At 40.8% G+C, this 21,409-nt stretch overlaps 1 protein-coding gene across 1 annotated transcript in view; it reads right to left on the minus strand.

The window, feature by feature from the left end:
* Positions 1 to 21,409, minus strand: part of HDAC9 (histone deacetylase 9) — a 704,858-nt gene that overhangs the window by 17,771 nt on the left and 665,678 nt on the right. The window contains exon 25 of the mRNA XM_073333773.2: positions 11,406 to 11,539. Within this exon, the coding sequence (XP_073189874.1) occupies positions 11,406 to 11,539 (134 nt within the window). The remainder of the gene's footprint in view (positions 1 to 11,405; positions 11,540 to 21,409) is intronic.

The following is a 21,409-nucleotide window of genomic DNA, read 5'->3' on the forward strand; positions in this document are numbered from 1 at the left end:
ATTTTATTTGGGCTCCGCTGTACTTTTAACTGGCTACATTTACTTTCAATACCCTTTAGTTTGTTTATGTGTTTGAGTGTGCACATGCATGAAACAAAATGCCAACACTTATATGTTGTTTTCCCTATAATTCCATTTTCAATGGCACTAACTATTCTGAAAGGAGAGCTAGTGCGGTGGTTAGGGGCCTAACCAAAGCCTTTATAAACCTAGGTTCAAGTCCCCCATAAACCAACAGATTTCCTGTATGACCTTAAGCAAATCACTTAGTGTCTTGCTGCCTTGGTTCCCCATCTGTAAAATGGGAATAATAGTACTGCTCTATTTCATACTGAAATGGTAGCTAATAAGTACCTTGGATAGAGAACCTAATATATCAGACATGAATGGATCCTAAATTAAACACTGGGACTTGTGAAATATCAACATGTCATGATATTGAGCACTGACATGATGACATTGTATCATGATGCATGATGATATATCATCACAAGAGCTAAGCAAAAAAGGCAAATCATGTTCCACGTACATTCCTTTCAATTTTTAAATGAATTCAGCTGTGCTTATGCCCCTTTCTGTATACCTTCCATTCTACACATATTAGGGCAATTAAGTTTTACTGGCACAAATACTCACAGCCATCTGTGTGAGTTCTCATGGAAATAGCAGCTGAAATTTGTACACATAGATATTGATGGCAGAAGTATTTGCATACCCATACAGTCAAAGGGCTGGAATAACATCATGTGAGTCATCTGCCCAATCATGACTAAGAAACTAGCTCTTCTTTTGAATATTTGTAAACTAAGTAAACAAATTCAAAAATATATTTGTTGAATAAATCTGTATGATGAATACTCTGGAGAGAATTTCAAACTTATATGGATATTCCGTGGGCAGAAAAAGAGGCAAAATTGTCTCACTTATTCATTGTCAATGATTAGATCAGCTCTAGTCATTAAGTCAAGGAGGTTAGCCTGGATTATAAAGAGGTGACAAACTAAGCAAATTTACCCAAAGTCTCAGAATTGCTGGGATTCAGGTAAAATGATCAGCAGAGAAATATTTTAATGCTGATGAAATTCCAATTATCATCAGGCTTTTGGGTTAATTCTCATGAGATGAATGGTGCTATTCATACTTCTTGTTTTTATCTGCCTATAGTCCTGCATGGGGAATCTACCTGGAAGATTTTCTTTGAAACCATAAGAATTAGCAACATAATTTATATTAAGGTAATATAAATGTTTAAATTCTCTGGAATTCAACAGGACTGCCAGAAAAAGGATGGTACAAATATCAGCCTATACTAACTCCAAAAAACCACTGAGGATGCCAGATTGTAATGGTGGATTGCCGCTATTTTAACTGATGCATTAAGACATGCCAATCCAGCTTTAGGATTAGAGCTAGTTGAATAATAAAAATCAAAGTAAGTGATATATTTGAAATTAACAAGTCAACTTTGCTTCACTGGTCTTCATAGGTCCTAGTATTCGCTTATTTGCAAGCACTTGGATGAAAGCTGAGGATTTGTGAAAATATTCACAAATCACTAATTTCACAAATTTTAGCACAAGTGATTATTCATCTGAAAATTCATACCGGAAATCAGGTGTTTGTTAATAACTATTATTCATTTCTGTCATACATTATTCTCTATTTAAAATGTTTCAGGCATTTAAAATGTTTCAATCCAACCAAGAAGCAGAAAAAATACTATGGGCCCAATGCTCAGGACCAGCTGGGCTGAGCTCAGCACAGGTCCACAGGCAGGAGAACAAAGGTGGCTTAAAGCCACATTCTTACATTCTTCCAATCCTTATGGCTACTGGGACCCAATTTAGCTTCTGGAGTAAGTTAGAACAGAGTCAAGGCTACGCTAACCTGCACCTCTGGGAGCCATCGCACAGGCCGTGGGATTGTCATAGTGCAAGATGCTCCAGCTGTGCCTTGCTCCATCTTCAACATACCCTTCCTGTCCCCCTGCACACTCCTTCTCTTGGACAGGAGCTGGTGATGCAGCCATAGCTATTGTAGCTCTATGCCAACCAGTGTTTCTCCTAATCAAAGGGAATCTCATCCATAAATTGGTTGGACTGGGGTCCAATGACATGGCCTTGTGTTATTTAGGAGGCCAATCACACACCTTAATTAGCCAGCAACGAACAATTAAAGTGACGAGTTCACAAATAACTCATAGGCTAACTCATCTAAAATGTCTGATCAATACTTATGAATACCAAATACATGCACAAAAATCAGGTTAGGTTCATGAATCAACCACAGACAGAAAAAAGGGCCAAATTCGCAATCATTATTATGCAAGATGAACATTTTGGTCAGCTCTTGTAACAGACCAGTATCTGACATGGATTTTCAGTGTTTGTTATCTAAACTTCTTCCTCACCCCACCCAAAAAATAAATTAAAAAAAAAAACCCTCCCTGTAACTATTCCAGCTTGGTTTCAACTGTAGAAATGTGCTCTGTCTCCATATTCTTTGCAGTAGCCAAGCAGAATGCTGGATCCTGTTCCATATCAATAAAACCACATCAGACTCCAGACATAAGTTCATTACATTGTATACCCTGTTCAACCCTGATGCACTATTGTTACAAAAACACTGTAAAAATAAAGACAGTGGATTATTACAGCTATTTCTATACTCCTTTGGAACATGGCCTTCTGCATCAGGGAGAATAATTTCAGTTGGCAGTGATCCACTTTTTGGATATAGCTACATAGACATAGGGGTGTCCCTGGAAAATATCAGGACACAGACCCAACAGTGAACAAAAGAAATCACTCTACACCTGACAGTCATAGCACCATCACCTTCACTCCTACACTTCTTGGCATTCAAATCATGCAGTTTATTAGAACTGGAGCCGAAGAGAATAGAAGTCGTAAAGAGCACTGGAAATATATTTGCAGAACAGAATCTTTCAGAGAGGAATGACTCAGGTCAGTGCAGGACCAACAAAGTCACTTAAGGGGGAGCTTGGATCATTTACAGAAGGCAAAATTTTCAAAGGGTTTGCACCACTAAATTGGGCTTTTTTGTGCCCAAGGGAACGTAATGGAATGTGTGTCCAATAAACATTTTCAAAGGAAAAAAGCAACTTGTGCACCACATACTTTGGGTAGTCAAAAGTTGCCATAACTGAATTGTGTCCTATCAGCAAGTGGCATAAAAATACACCGCCTATCAAATTTTCACATGCTTGGAAGGTGGCGTAAGTGATGGTAAGGGTGTAAGCAGTTTGTCAGAATTTGAGACAACTGTCATCTGCACTGGATGAGCAGCCCAGACTTGGTACCTGACTGCACTGCCTCCTTAGCCCTGCCATGTTTTAAGGAGTAGAAGCTAGATTTATTCATGGGTGTTGGTGAATTTGTTTAGAGAAAAAATGACACCCAGGAACATTTTAGGCAATCTCAGGCTTAAAGCAAGGGTTCTGGAGAAGGAGATGGTGATGGTAATAGATACGGGGTCCACAGATCCCATGGATGCCTGAGAGTCAACCATACACTTCAAAGTGGGTCTACAGGCCATGGGGGGTTTATAGATTTACTGGAGACGGGATTTTTCTTTAGTACAGGTTTGACTTGATAACCATTTTACAGCTCTGTGAAGTGGAGCCAGAAGGGTATGTGGAGACTCACACACATAGGAGCCATGACTGAGGTGGTCAAAGTGGCAAAGAGTCCTGTGGCACCTTATAGACTAACAGACGTATTGGAGCATAAGCTTTCGTGGGTGAATACCCACTTCTTCAGATGCATGTACTCTACATGCATCTGACGAAGTGGGTATTCACCCACGGAAGCTTATGCTCCAATACGTCTGTTAGTCTATAAGGTGCCACAGGACTCTTTGCTGTGTTAGTCTATAATGTGCCACAGGACTCTTTGCCGCTTTTACAGATGCAGACTAACCTGGCTACCCCTCTGGTACCTGAGGTGGTCAAAGTCACCATTGTTCTGGGTAAGTCATAATAGCAGGCTGTTTGCTGCTTCCAACTCCATTCAACAGTTCTGTTAGCAATTCCCAGGAGTTTTAGTAATTATATTGACTTCACTAGGGGCAGACTTGACCAACAGTAGGTTCATGAGAAAGATCTTTGACCCAGCACAGCTCCTATTCCATCCTGTGTAGATTTTGACCTCTGACAATATTCCAGTGATCATAATTTTGCACTTTTGATCATTTAGCCCCTAAATATAGGGGAGGTGATAACAGAACTGAGTACAATATCTGCAGTGAGAATAAACACACCTGAAATTCATCCCCTTTCAAATATAGAAAGCTTATACCCACACTTTTTTTTTTAAAGTGTGACTCTTAATCTCCCCTGTTTCTTCCTCTAAAACGGCTCAAAGCTTCCATTTGAGGTCCTGTTCCTTATACTACTCTTTATTTGGATACCTTCCTTTGCTTGAACCAGCTTTTTAAATATTAGAAAATCCCTGTTAGGAGCCACGCTATGTAGTAAGTATGTAGACATAAAGCTGTGCCCTGATGATAGCTGTAGGTATCCCCAGGTTGTATCAGAATTGGAACAATGCTGTTCCATCTAGTCTTTCAATCTAGGAGAGATTTCATTTAGGAGTCATATATCCTTCTTGTTTTGAATGTTAGGAATTTTCTGAATATTTCTATATTTTAGGTTTATATAGAACTATTTTTAGGTGGAAATTTTTCAGTGATCCATAACTGTTATGTACAACATGAGTAAATCCATTTTCATTAGGGAGTATATTTTAAAGGTCTTAAGGGTGGTTAGGAACCTAATGCCCAAGGACAGTCAATGGGAGTTAGGCACATAACTCCCATTTGTGCATTGGAAAATCTCTCACTAGTAATATATCAATTTTTAAACCAGTTCCTCTTCAGTCTGCTTGGCCAAGCCATCTCCTGGCTAGCACTGGTCACTTCTGGGACTATAATGTCACCCTATTGGCACATACTTTGCACTATTGTAGACTCCTCCCACAGCCGACTTTTCATTTTTGGGCCCCTTCTCCCAGGTTTATGCCAGCCAGAGTTGACATAAACCTCAGGTGAACCAATGATTGTAACTGTATTAATTATTTGGCAATAATAACAAACTCAGATTAACAATGAAGATATGAGCTGTGACCAGGCTTAACTTTCAATTTAAAGTTGATCTCCGGCAATTTTCACTTATATGTATGCTATTTGGGAAATATTTCCATTTTAGAGAGAGAAGCATTTACCTATTCTGGCAAATCACACTCCTCTCCCCACCCCTCCTTTTTTTCAATGCCGTGTCTGCATTCTTAGCAGAGCTCTTTGCATAGCTGGCAAGCTTCCCCAGATTCACACCAAATTCTGCAAAAATGGGGAAATGCCAACTTTTCATCATCTGAATGAAAGCTGCAGAGCACTAATTTTCCATTTAAATGGCCACACACACCCAAACCCAAGATCCACTAATTGCAAGAAAGCAGCACAAATTTCACACTTTACAACAACAGTGTCCAGTACAGATTTTTAAATGCATGTGGTAGCCAACCAATCATGATGTTTTGTCAGATTACGCTTCAGAAGAATAATTCAAGCAGGAAGAATATTTACTAGAAGATGTTAAATTTAGCCATTGAAAAATATTTTCCTACTTTGGGCCAAATCCAGCCTTGGCCAGCACAGTAAGAAAGAGCAGACACACTTCCTGGTGTGTCCTCTGCTACAAGGATCCCGCTGAGTGGAATGCACAATGGACTACACTTTGCTGCTCCCTCTGAGCAGGAGGACATCTGGTACTAGTTAGCATTTGCTACAGACTCTGGGACACTTGCTACAGCATACGGGGCTGGCTACTAGATACCTCCCTAAGCCACAGACCATTTCTTCTTGGGGACAAGGTGCATAGGGTACAAGTTAGCACTTGCTCCAGACCATCGGGCTAATAGTTAACCCAGAGACCATTTCTTTTGTGGGACAGGGTTCGTATTGGTTTGACTGTGAGCTATGGGGAGATCCTGTATGGCTGCTTACAATGGGGGTTGGAAAGGTTGTTGTGGAGAGAAGAATTAAGCCTATGACTTCAAACCAAAGTAGTCTGGGGAAAGAAGGTTTAGCAAATCCGTCACTGCACTGATATATTATTAGCCATCACCTACCAGGGCATGGTAATGTAAGGGCCAGAGAGGCTATTCTAGCTCAATGACTGTATTTGAAGCCATGGTATGGGACCACTTTTACTCCCCAGCCTGGGCATAAGATTCTCACCACTACCACCCTCACAGAGATGCCCAACACCCACTCCAAATACATATATAGTAAGGTAATTCACTTAATCGGTGATGGAAAAATATGGATTAATCCAGGGGTGCCCAACCTACAGCCTGTGGACCATACATGGCACACCAGAGCATTTCATAAGGCCCATGGCCTGCTTCAACACAGTACACTAACAGCTGATTCATCAGTGTTTTGTCCTCATGTTAACATCATTTTAGTTTACACAAGTGTGTATACAGACACTACTGTACATAGAGACAACCTATCTAAATACATACAAAACAAGAGGAACTTAAAATATAAATCGATACAGGTGACTTTAAACCTTATTAAAATATGTAGAATGTGTTTGGCCCACACAAGGTTTGTGCTTGGGTTTGTGTGGCCCTCCTGTGTAATAAGATTGGGCAACACTGAGCTAGTAACGGAAGCCAACAGGGGAAAAGCCACTGTTCACAGAAAATGCGGGAGCTGAATTTTCAGTGTAAGGTATCAACATCTCAACAGCTTCCTGGTTTAAAAGTAATTTCTCTTTTCTAATTAGCTGAAACCATCTTTTCTTTTGTTTTGACAGGTGCCCATGTAATGGATGTGATCTAAAAGCACTAACAGAAGATGTCTAGGACATTTTACAGCAACTTAACCACATCCTTCTTTCTGTACCTGCAGGAAGGATTTCACTGTTTTGATTTTGGATTTCAGGGGAATCCAATTGCTTAATCACTTCTCACCTCTCGGGAAGATTTCCTTCCTAGGAGGCTACCCAGGGTGCTTCTAATTAGCTTTGCATTTAGTTCAGTAAATTGTCCTTAAAAGAAATTCAGGTTTTTCTTTTTGTGTACAAAAATCTGAATGATAAAAACTGAAATCTAGATATATTTATGTCTACAATTATGTCTACATTGTTTAATTTTTGCTTCATTTATTGTCTGTACAAATAAACAACTGCTACGCTAAGTCTTTCTGATTAAAAAAAAATGCCAATGGTGTTTATTTTGTAGAGTTCCATATATGTTTCTGTGGAATTTCCAAAATTAATGGTCACAACACTTCTGTGGAGAAGTTCAAAAGTATTCATCACCCATTGATTGTGCTGATAACTCATTTAAATGTTGAGGTCTTCCAAGAAAAAGAGACCTTCTGAAATGGATTTTTTGGTGAGTCTTCAAAGTCAACATTTGCATGAAGGACTTTCCTTTACCATGCTCAAATTATTTAACAAAGTTAATTCAATAGCATATTATTTCATATTGACCCAACTCATAATTATTAAGGGAAAAGTAAAAGCTATCTTCCTTAACAGATCACTTTCATGAAGGCCACATGTAATTAAAAGCAAGTTTGGGTTTGGGTTTGGAGTTGAGGGATTTCTTTTGGTTTTGTCGTTTTGGGGTGTCAACATGTTTTTCTTGCAGAGAATCAGACACAAATGAGTTAAAGCAAGCATTTCTACTTTGTAAGTCTGTTGTTTCATCTGCATGTCTGACTGGCTCCTCATGAAAGTTGGAAGTTACTGCTAATTTTACGGTTACTCTTTTTGTTAAAAGTTATTCTGCTGATAAGAAGACATACGTAGCAGTGTATTGCTCTACTGACAGGTCCTGGCCAAGAACAACATAGGCAAAGAAAAAAGAATTTAAAAAAACCCTACAAAATGTTTATGAATTCTAATCCTCAGCACATGAATAAATACAACTGACAAACTGCAGAGTACCTTACAAAGGCCTTTCCTGACCTTTCTAATTTGAGTTCAATTGCATGTGCAGTGTTTAGAAGCCAAAGTTGGTCTTGCCAATGTTTTTAAACTACGGTTGCAATACCTATCATTATTTGTAAAAGTGAAGTGCCAGATAATAAGTTATAATTACCCTATTAATCACCTGTAAATAATTGCGTTCAAGGAAGAATGCATCTTCAAATTACAATAATTGGTGACTTAAAGGAACCGATTTTTTCTGTCCTTGACTGGAGGAGACTTTGTAGTTGGCTGTGCAAATCTACAAGTATTCTGTTGAAATGAGGCAGTGTACATCATATATATGCTATGGTCCATATCCTCATCTAGTATTGATTGGCATAACTCCATGGAAGTCAATAGATCTGTGCCAATTTACACAAGGCCCTATATCTATATGCCCTATATCTATATGCCCTTCCTTATCAGCCTACCCATCTCATCAATAACTTTAGTCACAGATTTTCTGTGAGCAGTTTCTTATGGTGGTGATAATGACATAGTTTCTGAATCTTCCATCTCCAAAATTAGCGGGAGCAGTATCTACTCTCTCCTTCCTGTAACATTGTTCAGTTTTGGTTTGGAGATGTGTGTCTGCCTGTTTCCTGCATGTCCCTAGTTAGATTTAATACTTGGAAAATAAGCATGCTTGTATTATAAATCATAATGTAAGTGTACATGGAAGAATATTTCTTGTGTGAGAGGTTTCAAGATCTTAATGTTCATGTCTTTCCTCAAGTGAATTATAATGCACATGCACTCACACTTGTCTTCATCTTCCATTATTAAAAGTCCTTCCTTCATTTATTACGCTATATTTTGCAAACAGATAAACCCATTGAATCACCCAGCCTACTTTATTGGCCTCAGATTACTGGTCTCCCTTAAGTGCCAATAGAGTTAGGTCAATATTTCAGCACACTCACACATAACTCACAGTGAAATACATTTCATGTCTATTTCCAACTGTAGATATTTTTCTGAGAATGCAGAGGGTCAGCAGCTGTAGAAGCAGTAGCAGGGGTGATCCAACATTAAAACAAAACGAGGCCTTTCTCACAAAGAAGCAAAGTCACCAAATGGTCATCGTTGGCTGTAGAGAGTCAGGCCCCTGGCATGGTGGTTGGAGCATAGTTTCATTAGCATTATTTGTCTCCCCACGAGGCTGCAAACCTCAGAGAGATATTACCTTAAATGTGTCCAAGCTAACCAAAGCCAAGCATAAATCAGGCTGACACATCTCCAGGCTAAAGCTGGGCAAGATTGCACCATGAGAACATTGTTGTTGTGGCTGATTTTGGAGGAGAAGGATTCAGAGGATATGCCACCATCACCACCACAGGAAACTGCAGTGTACAGATATGAAGTTCATGAACGATGGTGTGGGTGAGGATGGGCAGGAGGGCAGGCTGATCAGGAGGGGCAACCAAACCTTATGAATAAGATTTTCAAACAGAGGTGCCTGAAGTCAGGCTTCTAAATTCATATTTCAACACCCAAACATTCAAAAGTGTTGATCATCCATCTCAAAAGGAGACACTGGATGTTCAGCACTTTTGAAAACTTTTCTTTATGGGCCATATCATAGGTCACCCAGCATGGAACTCAAATAGGCCTGAATATTCTGTTATGGCACACCTGTTCCCACAGAACGCAATGGGATGGGGAGAGGAGAGACCTTTCCAGCTACTCCAACCCCAACCAGCAACCCCAACCACCTTCACACAAGGTAGCATTTTTCTTTGCTCACCCCTCCATGGTGGCACTCCCTTAATGTATTAATTCCTACACTGTCCCTGGTGCCTGCAAGGGAGAAGGCTGAGGAACTGTTTGGGCTTGCTCAGAAGAGCTTCTTTGCATTAATTTCCTGTTCCCAAGAAGCTCTATAGTTCCTTTTCCTGGAAGAGGTGCCTTGTACCTTCTGAATCAGTCTACTTGTTCTCAAAACAGGCCATTATGATGCAGAGCTAGCATATGCAGCCTGTTGGGGCATACTATGTTGACATGTAAACTAAGTTCAAGACTTGGCATATAGTAGATTTTCCTTAACCTGCAAAGGAAAAAAATTATGAGCTTGTGTCCTTTATTGCTTCTTTGTGATACATAAAGAAAGCCTGAAAGGTTTTGGTTCAAAGTAGGGGGGAAAGGCTTAGGATATGGGGGTTTCCTGCTTGTTTTTAACACTACAAATTCATGTCTTTTCTACTTTGGAAGTTTCTATGGATACTGGAGAATTGATAAAATTGAGACTTCACCAGAGCCAACAGATAGAAAACTGAGCAGCTGAAAGGGGGAAAGGATTTTTAGACAAATTGTTTAACATTGTTTTTTTTTAACATGTATTCAACTCAAATGCTTGAAGAACATTTGAGAGAAAAGATATCTTTGTTAAAGGTTCATTACTATTACCCTTTTGATTTAGGTTTGAGAGCTCCCAATACACATCTCTGAGATGCTCAATAGGTTCTCCAGAAAAACTAGGGAAGGCCTCATGTGACATTTTTGTTATCTATAAAGTAAAACAAGCAGAAAAAAACCCTTTCAGGCATTCTGTATGCATCATAAAAAACAAAACAAAAAAGGGCACAAAGGTCTTTACAAAGTCGTTCATAGGTGATCTTACAGGTTATAAGCAATTTCCACTATAAGAAACAGCACTTCACACCAATCTAATAGACATAAAATGGTGCCCTGAAAAGGAATTAGGAGACTAGTAAGTGAGTAAGTACGCTAAAGAATACTGATTATTGTAGCTGTCTCAGTTTCCAGTAAAAATAATGACTTGCAATACTGCTCCCCACAACAAGATTTCACAGACCACGGCATGAGAACATGTGACAGGGCCACAATTTAAAGTAAAGATATATTGCCTTTATGTATTTGATTCTTGTATGTGCCTTTAGCAGGTTTACCCTTTATCATTTTCACCACAGAGTGAGCATATGCAGAGAGCAGAAATTTGCCAGTGAATGGTGGAAAGAGAAGTTTCAAAACAGGCATGAAAATGTGCTTTTGCTATTTTCAGTCCAAGAAATTACCAACGATCTTGCAAGAAGAGCCTGTTTTTCCATGATAGCTCACTCGAAGACTTGATCAATGATGAGCATCAGTGACCCCCACTGATGTCAAGGCAGGTTCTCAGCAGGTTCTCAGCACAGCATATTGAGTCCTTCTCAGGATCAAGATTAGTTTTGCAAACCCTAGAGATTCATATAAACATCTGATGGTGGGGTGCTTATCAAAACCAAAATAACTTCCAACTCTTTTGCATTTTGCTCATTACTAAGACATGTGCAAAAGGCACTTAGTTCTACACACAGGGAAAATTAAAAGAAAACAAAAAGACAGAACTGTTCGAAAACATGGATTGTCCTCTGAAACTCTAGGACTTGTCTTTTACCTCATTTCCTAGAAGGGCATTTACACAGGCTTCAGACGCATCACAGATGGCAGTAAGGTCATGTCCTCCCTCCAGTGCCAGCACCACACGACCAGCTGCTAGCTTCAGCAACTGCTTTGTTAGGTGACCAAAACCTAGCATGCAAAGACAGTAGTGCAAATTATTAAAGCAGAACAAATATTAATGATGTATTTTGCATCTGTTGTATCAGAAAGTAGGAAACATGAGGCTATTGCACAAAAATATAAGATCAGGACCATGGTTCATCTATTTCAGTAACCTGGCTCCAACATTGGTCAGCCCTAAATGCTACAGAAGAAAGTGTAACTCTGACCCTAGGCACCTCTGTATTCACACCCTACTGCAATGAGATTTGTACAAAATATGCCTTGTGAGGTACCATACGAAAGCTAATAACACACTGGTTATTAATATCATTGTAAAATGATACACATTCACATAGTTATATGTGAAGCTGTGAATTCCCACTGTGTGACATTACTAGAACATGTTTACGACCAGACAGGCTAGCCTAGGTAAAGGTGATGAACAGGTCTGTCCTAGAAAAGACATTGCAGATTTACCCCAGTTTACATATTAGCAGTAAACAAAACCATGAAGCTAAACCAGTGGCATTTATCCTGATCCTGAACTCAAGAGGTAGAGATTTAACACGATTCCTGTATCCCGGAGAACACAGGAGACTAAATCCCCAGGAGGTCTTCCTAACCTGCAAGACATAGACATTCCTTTGGGGATATAAGGAACACAGAGAGAATCCACCTTTATCCTTCACCATAGGAGACAAAAAACAAAAACAAAACCAACAACAAGTGATTTGAGCTCTGTGATGGATCCTGGCCAGGCAGGCTAGTAAAAGCTGAAAATGAGCCTGTGGGTAAGAGAAACTATCTTGAACAAAGACTGTATCTTGCTAAATTAAGTTTTAGACTCTTAGATGCATTTTTCACTTTGTACAGGGACCAGCACAATGGGCCCTGATCTTAATGCACTACCAAAGTGTAAAAAATAAATAATACTATATGTTACATTTTGGTGTTTGTTAAAGCCAGGGCACTAACAACAATCTCTGGAATCAGGCTTAGTGCAGGCTGAAACTGTTCAAGGTTTACCAGACAGCTCTGCTAGTGTTCCTCAGTCCTGATCCACAACACTCTGTTTCCCTGCATCACAACCAGAGGCTCCCAATGGAGTTCCATTGTATCCAGCTTTATGAGGGTATTCAACTCAGGTAACACCACCACTTAAATTTCATCTGAGATTAAAGTTCGGTGAAATTCTTTTATTTTTGTTTAATCAAATTTCATAAAAAGATAGATAATTTGGGGAGGAAAATTTTGAAAATGGTTGTGTAATTTCCAAGGGCAGTTTTTGCTTTTGCTTGACCTCCCTTCCAATGGTTAATGGCAGGTTAGGCCTTGAGACTTTTTAAGCTAAATTCAAAACACACTTGCAGCCTGGGTCTCACACTTCTATCCACTCTGTTCTAGTTGCTCTTCCGCCAGTGGTCCCTACCATCTCCAGAGCACCTCATGTCCCCTTGGTTTAATAAACAGATTGGAAAGACACCCAGGGGTCTAGGGCTCCAGAAAGACATTTTTACTGTGCTCCAGTGAGAAAGGAATGTAGAAATTCGACATTGCAATAAATGAAAAAAATATTCTGGAGAAATGTTCTGAGACACAGCCTGAAGCCCTGACCCTGTAAGCATTTACACAGATGCTTAAGAAGTAAGCACACAAGTAACCCCATTTACTTCAATGGGACATATAGTTAAGCATGGCTATAACTGTTTGCAGGATCGGGTCCTTAATTATTCCACATTTTGCCTAATTGTTCACAAAATTCTACTTGCCGCTTGTCCCAGGGCTGATCCCAGAACACTTGAAGTGAAATGTTAATTCTTTAAACCGTTTCACAGCCTAGTGTAGCTCTGTAAGAACTGCAGTGTTGACTCTACAGAAGCCACTATACTGTGCTTCAAATTACACATGGTTTGAAAAACAAGCAAAAATTTAAATCTCTCATTTAAGCTCAACCTTCACTCACAGTGGGGGAAAAAAAAAAAGCTTTGCAAAAGACCAAATTTAGTAGGATAATAAAAGTGAAGGAAGAAGTGGAATGAGGATAACCTTTGATCATTAGCCAGTTTCCACTTTCTTTTACCTAGAGGATTTATTTCTGTCTGCAGACTACACATGGGATCTTCAGACTTATATCAAGACAGTGCCAGCAGTGGTACCATGAGATGAACACATAGCATTCAAAGGAAATGAAGACGAATGAATAGTTCCTGGGCTCCCCACATCCACATGCTGTGTAACTCTCCCTTCAGCTTTGTGGGAAGTGCAACAGGACTTTGAGATGCGATTATCCCTCACTTCACACAGCTTCTGTCAGGAAGGGAAAGTTCTACTGAATCCAATACCCTGCACAGTTTGAAAACGATATACGAACACAAGGGTCACTGCAGCCACACCATAATTTTCTGGCAATAAATTCAGAGACTCTCCCAATAGATTTTTCTTCTTTTTGAAAATCGTACTCAGTACTTGTGACAGAGATCATTACCAGGTTATTTCATTTGCTTGCTTTCCTCAAACTACTAGCAAATATCAATGTTACAATATTGCCAAATAATGTCAAATAATTAAGGGGTATGGGGGAGGAAAGGGAAACAAGCACTGTGAAAAGAAGCAGTCATCTCTCCTGGTATAAGGAGACTGAGCATGTCTCTAAATTCCCAAGTGACCAGAACTGGGGTGACTGGGGCAAGGAAGGGGTCAGACAATCCAATTTTTAATCCTAAACCTTCAGACTCACCCGAATCCTTAAAAACCAGTGGCAGATTCAATTCTTGGCCTCTTTCCTGACATTGCTGACAATGGTGCCAGTTGTGATGGTGGCTTCAAAAAACAGTTTCAGTTTGGCCTTGCCATACTGTAAAAGGGTCTGCTTTTGTTGCGGTGTGTAAGATGTATAGTATGGTAGCATTTTATGCGAACAGAACAGGTTCCGATAGAGGTTTAAAATGGAAAGTCATATTAAAAATACTAAGAGCTTGATTTGCAGCTTAGCCTGAAATGGGCATCCCTTTTTGAGCCTGCAATTTGGTGGACAGAAATAATTGCAAGGACAACTCAGGCCATTTAGACATCTACGTACATTAATTGGTGAGTGCAGTCCATTACATAGATGCGTAAATGGCTTAATTGTGCCCACAAATACTTGCACCCATGAGAGAGGGTATAAAAAGAGGATGTCATTTTGAAAACATCCATCCCTATGGATGTTAACAATTGATTGTTTCAAGTGGATAAATAATAAGGAAAAGATTAAACACAGGCTGGTATTTCCCAAATGCTACCGTGAATGTGCTGCATCAGTACATTTCTTAATACTTACACACCAGTAGCCAGATTTTTTAGAATAGCCTTTTTTTTTTTGTGCCAGGAAACTGTGAGCATGGTTTTGTGTCAACAATTATTTTCAGGCACCCTGTTTATAATTCATACATTGAAGTACTTGTTTCCCTCTCAAATCCAGTACTTAGATATACAGGGGGTGGTTTGCAAAAGTGCCCAGCATTGGCTAATTATGAGCCTATTGTATTCAATGATAAAACTTCCATTGACTTCAATGGGACCACAGTCAAGATGATGCGGAGCAGTTTCTAGAAGCCTGCCTCCTAACTGCCTTAAATTTTGCCAACAAAAAATCGTGGGTGCCAAACTGTGCCAAATCTCTAGACTCAGAAAGGAAGGATAGATTATGGCCAGGTTGAAAATCAGACTTTATAAACCAAATTTTTTTCTTTGGAATCTGTAGAAATTATAAAAATGTTGAGTAGTAGAACTAAACAGCAATGGTGTAAACAGCAAATTGTAAATTTGACACTGACATACACGGTTAGCAACATACATCAAGGCTATGCACTTGATGGGTATTCTTAACTACAGACCCATGCCTGCAATGATTGATGCACGTTTAACTTCACACACTACAAGTGGCCCCATTGACTTGAACTAAATGTCCATATTACTCCCCCACTCCCTCTCTCCCTTCCTATCCCCCATTTTCTGATTAAATATAGTGCTGGTTGGAATTTTAACAAAATTCCAAATAAAAAAAAATTACAAATTATTTTCCCTTCACCCCCCCCAAGCTTTATATTTTAAAGTGGGCCCTGTTAAGGGGTGCTGGATTCTACTGCACCAGACAGCATACAATCCTAGGCTGGGGTGAACAGCCTGCCGTACTGCTCCATGATGAAGGTCAAAAGCAGAGTATGCAAAGTTACCCCCTGGAGCGGAGACTTGCACAAATGAGCTAGCTACCTGGTGGTCACCCTCAAAGCACTCTGACGTAATGAGTTAGTGAGTAGGGAGCAAAGAGATAAGTCATTTCCTAATGTTAACCCATCCATAGGATAAATCACATATTGTATTCCTAGATGCCTTAAAGTAAAATCTCTCCTATAGTCACTCTGAGAATGAAATATTCAAGAATATATTGTATCATAAATCGTAACCATGGAAGAGACCATAAGGAACACTTGTTAATACACTGTGTTCAGTGCTCCTCTCTCCAAGCAGATGGGAGAGTCACATGTGGAAGGGCTGCTCCAGGCCAGTATTGTGCTACTTATGTTTTCCATAAACTGTAACATGCACAGTCTCTATTCTCTCATCAGTGCACGTGCAAAACTTGTATTCAATAGGCTCTTGGTCCCAAGGCCAAAAGGAACCATTGTGATCATCAGGGAAATCCACTGGTGGGCCGGGACGGTTTGTTTATCGGCAGCGTCCGCAGGTTCGGCCGATCGCAGCTCCCATGGGCTGCAGTTCCCCGTTCCAGGCCAATGGGGGCTGCGGGAAGCGGTGTGGGCTGAGGGATGTACCATTGTCAGGATTCTTTTGTATAATAATACACTTTTTAAAAAATTAATGGGAACTGTGCTTGCATCTGGGAGCATAGCACCTCTACTGTATACAAGGAAGACAGTCCTATCTTGTACAGACATTGCTCCCTGCTAGCTGGGTAAAAAGGTGGGGTGAGGTCAGAGACGTGGTCCCCCGCCTTTCCTGAGGAGGTGGTTGGTGGAAAGAGGAGGGGACAGTGCAGCCACTGAAAGGGTGGTGGAGCTGCTAAGTTACCCAGAAAACCTCTTGAGAGCTCCGCTGCAGCAGGGTCTTTGTGCACTTCCCCCCTCTTCCCCCCCCCCCCGTGCTGCCCCCCCCCCCAGCATAGTCAGTATCTTAAAAGCCACAATCTGACCCTAAATTACTAGCAGACAGCTGGTGATCTCCTCTGGCTATTCAGCACAGTACAGAAAGAAATACTCCCAAAACACAAAAACTCCACAGTCTCTGTCCTGGACCTACAGGCATGCATTTAACTATTATTTACCATTTAATCATGTCATTACTCTCTAATTTACTTGAGAATGTGTTTTCCTCTCATTAAAACTTTTGTGATGGTCACTGCCAAGAATCTACCCACCAGTGTTCTGCACTCTATCCTTGCGGTTCTTTCATGACTATTTGATTATTTTTCATTGATATTCTTCCAACAATCGCATCTAAAATTAAGTGGGTCAGTTTTTACATAACTTCCTGAGTCATCAGGCTACGTGTCCTAAATAAATATCTCCACACAGGAGTCAAATGACAGTTGACCCTTCCAGTGCTGGGCTACAGCTAAAGCACTTTGCAAAGCTTGTCCTCTGTTTGGAGAACAAGTTATTCTTTTAGGGTTTGATCCTTACTTTTACTCAAGCAAAACTTCCTTTGAAGTCCATCAGAGGTTTGCCTGAGTCAATAGGATCTGGACTTTGAGTGAATGAGGGAGAGGGATTCTGCATTTAATGCCAAATACATTCTTATGAAAGGCACTTTCCAAATGGCAGAAGTTCTTAATGCCAGTACTAAAATACCTGAGTTTACAAGACGAATATTTGACCTCCCGGCAGAGCTGGTAACTTCATGGTTTTAATACTACAGAAAGAAGCTCAGCTTTAAATTACATGTCGCATGCAGGCATTTAATTTAGATTAAATTAGACAGTAGTTGTTCATTAAATAAATACCAGCATTCTCAGAAATGCATTTTTTGAGGATTAACAATTTCTATAATAGATGTTTTCCTACACAGTTGTTAGTCCTACAGTAGTATGTTTTTCATAATTAATTGGTTTTTAACTGCTACCGTGTACCTATCTTACGTTATCAAACCTCTATGGTGTACATACTTGAGGAGACACAAGACACCTAACTGAAAGCCAAGTAATATTGACCCGTCTCACCAAATATGTGCTGGAATGAGGGAGAAGAGTGGGGAGTACAGGAGCTAGCCTTCCCCATTGGGCACAATGGCTCGGGCTTCAGAAGCCATGTGCACTGCAATGCCCCCGTCTTTCTAGGTACTTCGACGGTGGCCCACATCCCCTGAATGCCTCCTTACTACTCCTTCTGTAAGAAGCAACTTGTGCACCTCTACCACAAGGCGGCCCCTTTTGGATAGCGCAGACATGTCAGCCAACTTCTCTCCAAGAGGCAAAGGTAGTGCATGAGGGAAGAAGCAGTTCCCCCCACCTCTTCCTTCAATTATCTTTTGCACTGTCTATCTCTATGACTGTAATACATAGATAAAATTAATGGAAAGGTACAAGATAAGGGAACTATTCACTTTTAGTGCTGTTATAACATTTCGTTTGTAACTAAATACAGTGGAATAATGCAATGCATTTTATCGTTATGTAGTATCCAAAATACAGAGTATGGCTACAACTTTCACAGACATATTTATAGGGCTAAAGAGAAAATGAAGGTTTTAAGAAAGTGTTTAAAGAGCAATTGCCGCAGTGGCTAAAAGAGAAAGAGAGTTCTAGGAGGATCAGCCAGAACAAGAGGGAGTGACCTCTGAACACTGAACAAGGGTCCACATTCACAAGGAGGGGAAAGAGTTGCCAGAACTGGAGAAATGTATAGGAAAGTACTGCACGTGGCTGTGAAGTCAGAGAGGTAGAGTGGAAGGGATAAATGGAGAAGGTCTAAATACCAGAAAACTTGGCTCTGTCACTGAGGTCAATAAAGCTTTGGGCTAGATCTTGGATTTTATGCCACAGCTATGTGTAGGGGGATGTTCAGAGCCACACCAGCCCAGGAGAGAGGCAGGCACACTAAGTAAAGTCATTAGGCTGGCACAGATTGCTCCACCCAGTGAATTGGCTTAAAGGCTGGGCTTCCTGCTGGCCCCTTCTCAGGTGAGTTGCTTCTCATGGGGAACCATGAGTGATGTCAATGGAACTACATCAATTTACACTAGCAGAGGATTTGGCTCACCCAAATTACTGGTCTAATCCTGCAAGGTGTTATGTATCCCCTGTGACTTGCCAAGGGACCTCAGCACCCACTTATTTAAACTAGAATTGTAGACTATTATGATCAAGGAGCAGTTAGAGGCAAAAAGGCATCTTTAAAAATTGGCAGTGAAATCATACTGAGGAAAATAGAAAGAAGAATAAACTCCAGCAAGATTTTGTGGTTTCTGAACTGATTGGGATTTTCATCATGTTATAATTTCTGTTAGAAAGATTAAGGGCCAGATCCTGAGATACAGCTGTTTTCCAAAGAGAGCCAGTCATGGGGGGTGCATAACACTTGGCTTGCACTCTTCCACCTACATTAAATTAGAGCAGGGGTTGGCAACCTTCGGCGCAGACCACAGGAACGTGCTGGCTGCCACTTCCCGCAGCTCCCATTGGCCGGGAACGGTGAACTGCAGCCACTGGGAGCTGCAGGGGCCTGTGCCTGCGGACAGTCAATGCAAACAAAATGTCTCACGGCAGTGTATTATCCTGATGGGCCACATGCCAAAGGTTGCCGACCTCTGAATTAGAGCATCTTGAGGGCTGCTCTAATTTATGCCATCTGCAAACAGCTCGACTGGGCTGAAACCACAGTCTAGGATTGGCATTGCACAAGGTATTCTGGCCAAACCCTTTCCTTTGCCCATGCCTCTCTTGTCCTGCTATTCCAGGGCAAGGATAAGAGCCTTACACAAGAAATCACCTTTTCCCAGTAGTGATTCTCCACAGTGGAGCTAGATTAGGGCCACATTCTGCTGGGTGTGTGGCACAAAACAGCCATACCATACCAGAAAATCTGTCCCTTAGAATGCATTTCTATTGTGAAATTGCAGAACAACTAACTGTGGTATGTAACCTATCATTTAAATCAGCAGGTCTATAAAATTGTGACTGGTGTGGTGAAAGTGAATAAGGAAGTGTTATTTATTCCTTCGCATAACACAAGAATTAGGGGTCACCCAATGAAATTAATAGTCAGCAGATTTAAAACAAAGAAAGGGAAGTACTTCTTCACACAATGCACAGTCAACTCGATGCCAGGGGATGTTGTGAGGGCCAAAACTATAACTGGGTTAAAAAAAGAACTAGATAAATTCATGGAGGATAGGTCCATCAATGGCAATTGGCCAAGATGGTCAGGGGTGCAATCCTATGCTATGAGTTTCCCTAGCCTCTGTTTGCCAAAAGCTATGACTGGATGTTAGGGGATGGATCACTTGGTGATTGCCCTGTTCTGTTCATGCCCTCTGAAGCACCTGGCATTGAGCACTGTGGAAAGAGAGGATATTGGACTAGATGGACCATTGGTCTGACACAGTATGGCCGTTCTTATGTATGAAAATTAAGTAAAATACAGAGGGCCAGATCCTCCAGTTAGGCTGAATGGTGCTTGGGGCAGGACTTGTGAAGTGGAGGGCAAAAGGTGACTTGAAGCCAACTTGACAGCCCCAGAGCCTGGGATCAGTCTCCAGTGTCAATCAGATGAGCTTCAAGGCTGCTCCCATCTGCATCAGCTGTTGATGGTTCTCAGGGGCTGCTTTCACAGAGATCCTCAGGAGATAAGGAAAATCCTAGTGTGCCCCTTATCTAAGCATCTGCTAATTTTTTTTCCGTGGTGCTCCCCAAAGATTCTGACTTAAGCCCACGGCTCAGAAATTCAGAACGGATTGGTGCTGACTGGATAAGGTCTACAGAATTCTGCCAAAAAGGCAGAATGGACTAGATATCTTCGATCTGACCTTTTCACAGTGTGCAGATCTATCATTCTGTGAACTAAGGCTCTCACTTTGTCATGTATTTACCCAATCACACCTACATAATCATTAAATTCAGGGACAAATCCTCAGCTTATGTAAAGCAGCACATGCCGATGAACAGTAGCTGAGGATCTGGTCCCCATATGTAAAATAATGCACCATGCTGAGATTACGGCAATACCTACAATGGGTACAGCAAGGATGGGTTTTCAATGATCAGGTAGCTTCAGGGTTAATGTTGAATTTCCTGGCTCAAATTGGCACCCACTCTACCAGTGAAGTCAACATGAGTTGTGGGTGCTTTGCATTTCCTATGAGTTGGTCCCTTATGTTTAATAAACTCGATTTCCTACTAGCAAGAGGAACTCAAGGAAGTGCATTTCTAAGGGATTACTGGGTAGTTAGTCACTTTGTCTCTGGCTTTATGCCTTCAAACACCACCTGACACATGTTATAATAACCCAAAAATGCACTGCCTGTCATTTATTATTGCAGAAGCAGTGTGTAAAATTCAGCAAAAGAGAGGAAACTGTCTTGAAACTGGGTTTGGGTTTCAATAATCGTAATTTCCAAATTAAATACACTGAGCACCATTCTGCTGTAGTCTGTTAAAAAGATATATGAGAATGAAGGGTCAGATTCTGCCTCATACGACAGCACTTTGTGCCTCTCTGAGGGTTCAAAGGGGCTGTAAAGGATGCTCTGAAAGGGCAGGTAAGGATTCCCCCGGTGTGAGGAAAATCATGGATGGCATATGAATGACATAGCTGAATCTATACCACCACCTCCCAGCTCCCCTAATGTAGGAATCATGTTAGAGTCTTGTCAGGTACATTGTTATCAGACAGCAGAGGGAGG

The sequence above is a fragment of the Lepidochelys kempii genome, chromosome 2 (assembly GCF_965140285.1).
Source record: "Lepidochelys kempii isolate rLepKem1 chromosome 2, rLepKem1.hap1, whole genome shotgun sequence".
Taxonomy (NCBI): domain Eukaryota; kingdom Metazoa; phylum Chordata; order Testudines; family Cheloniidae; genus Lepidochelys; species Lepidochelys kempii.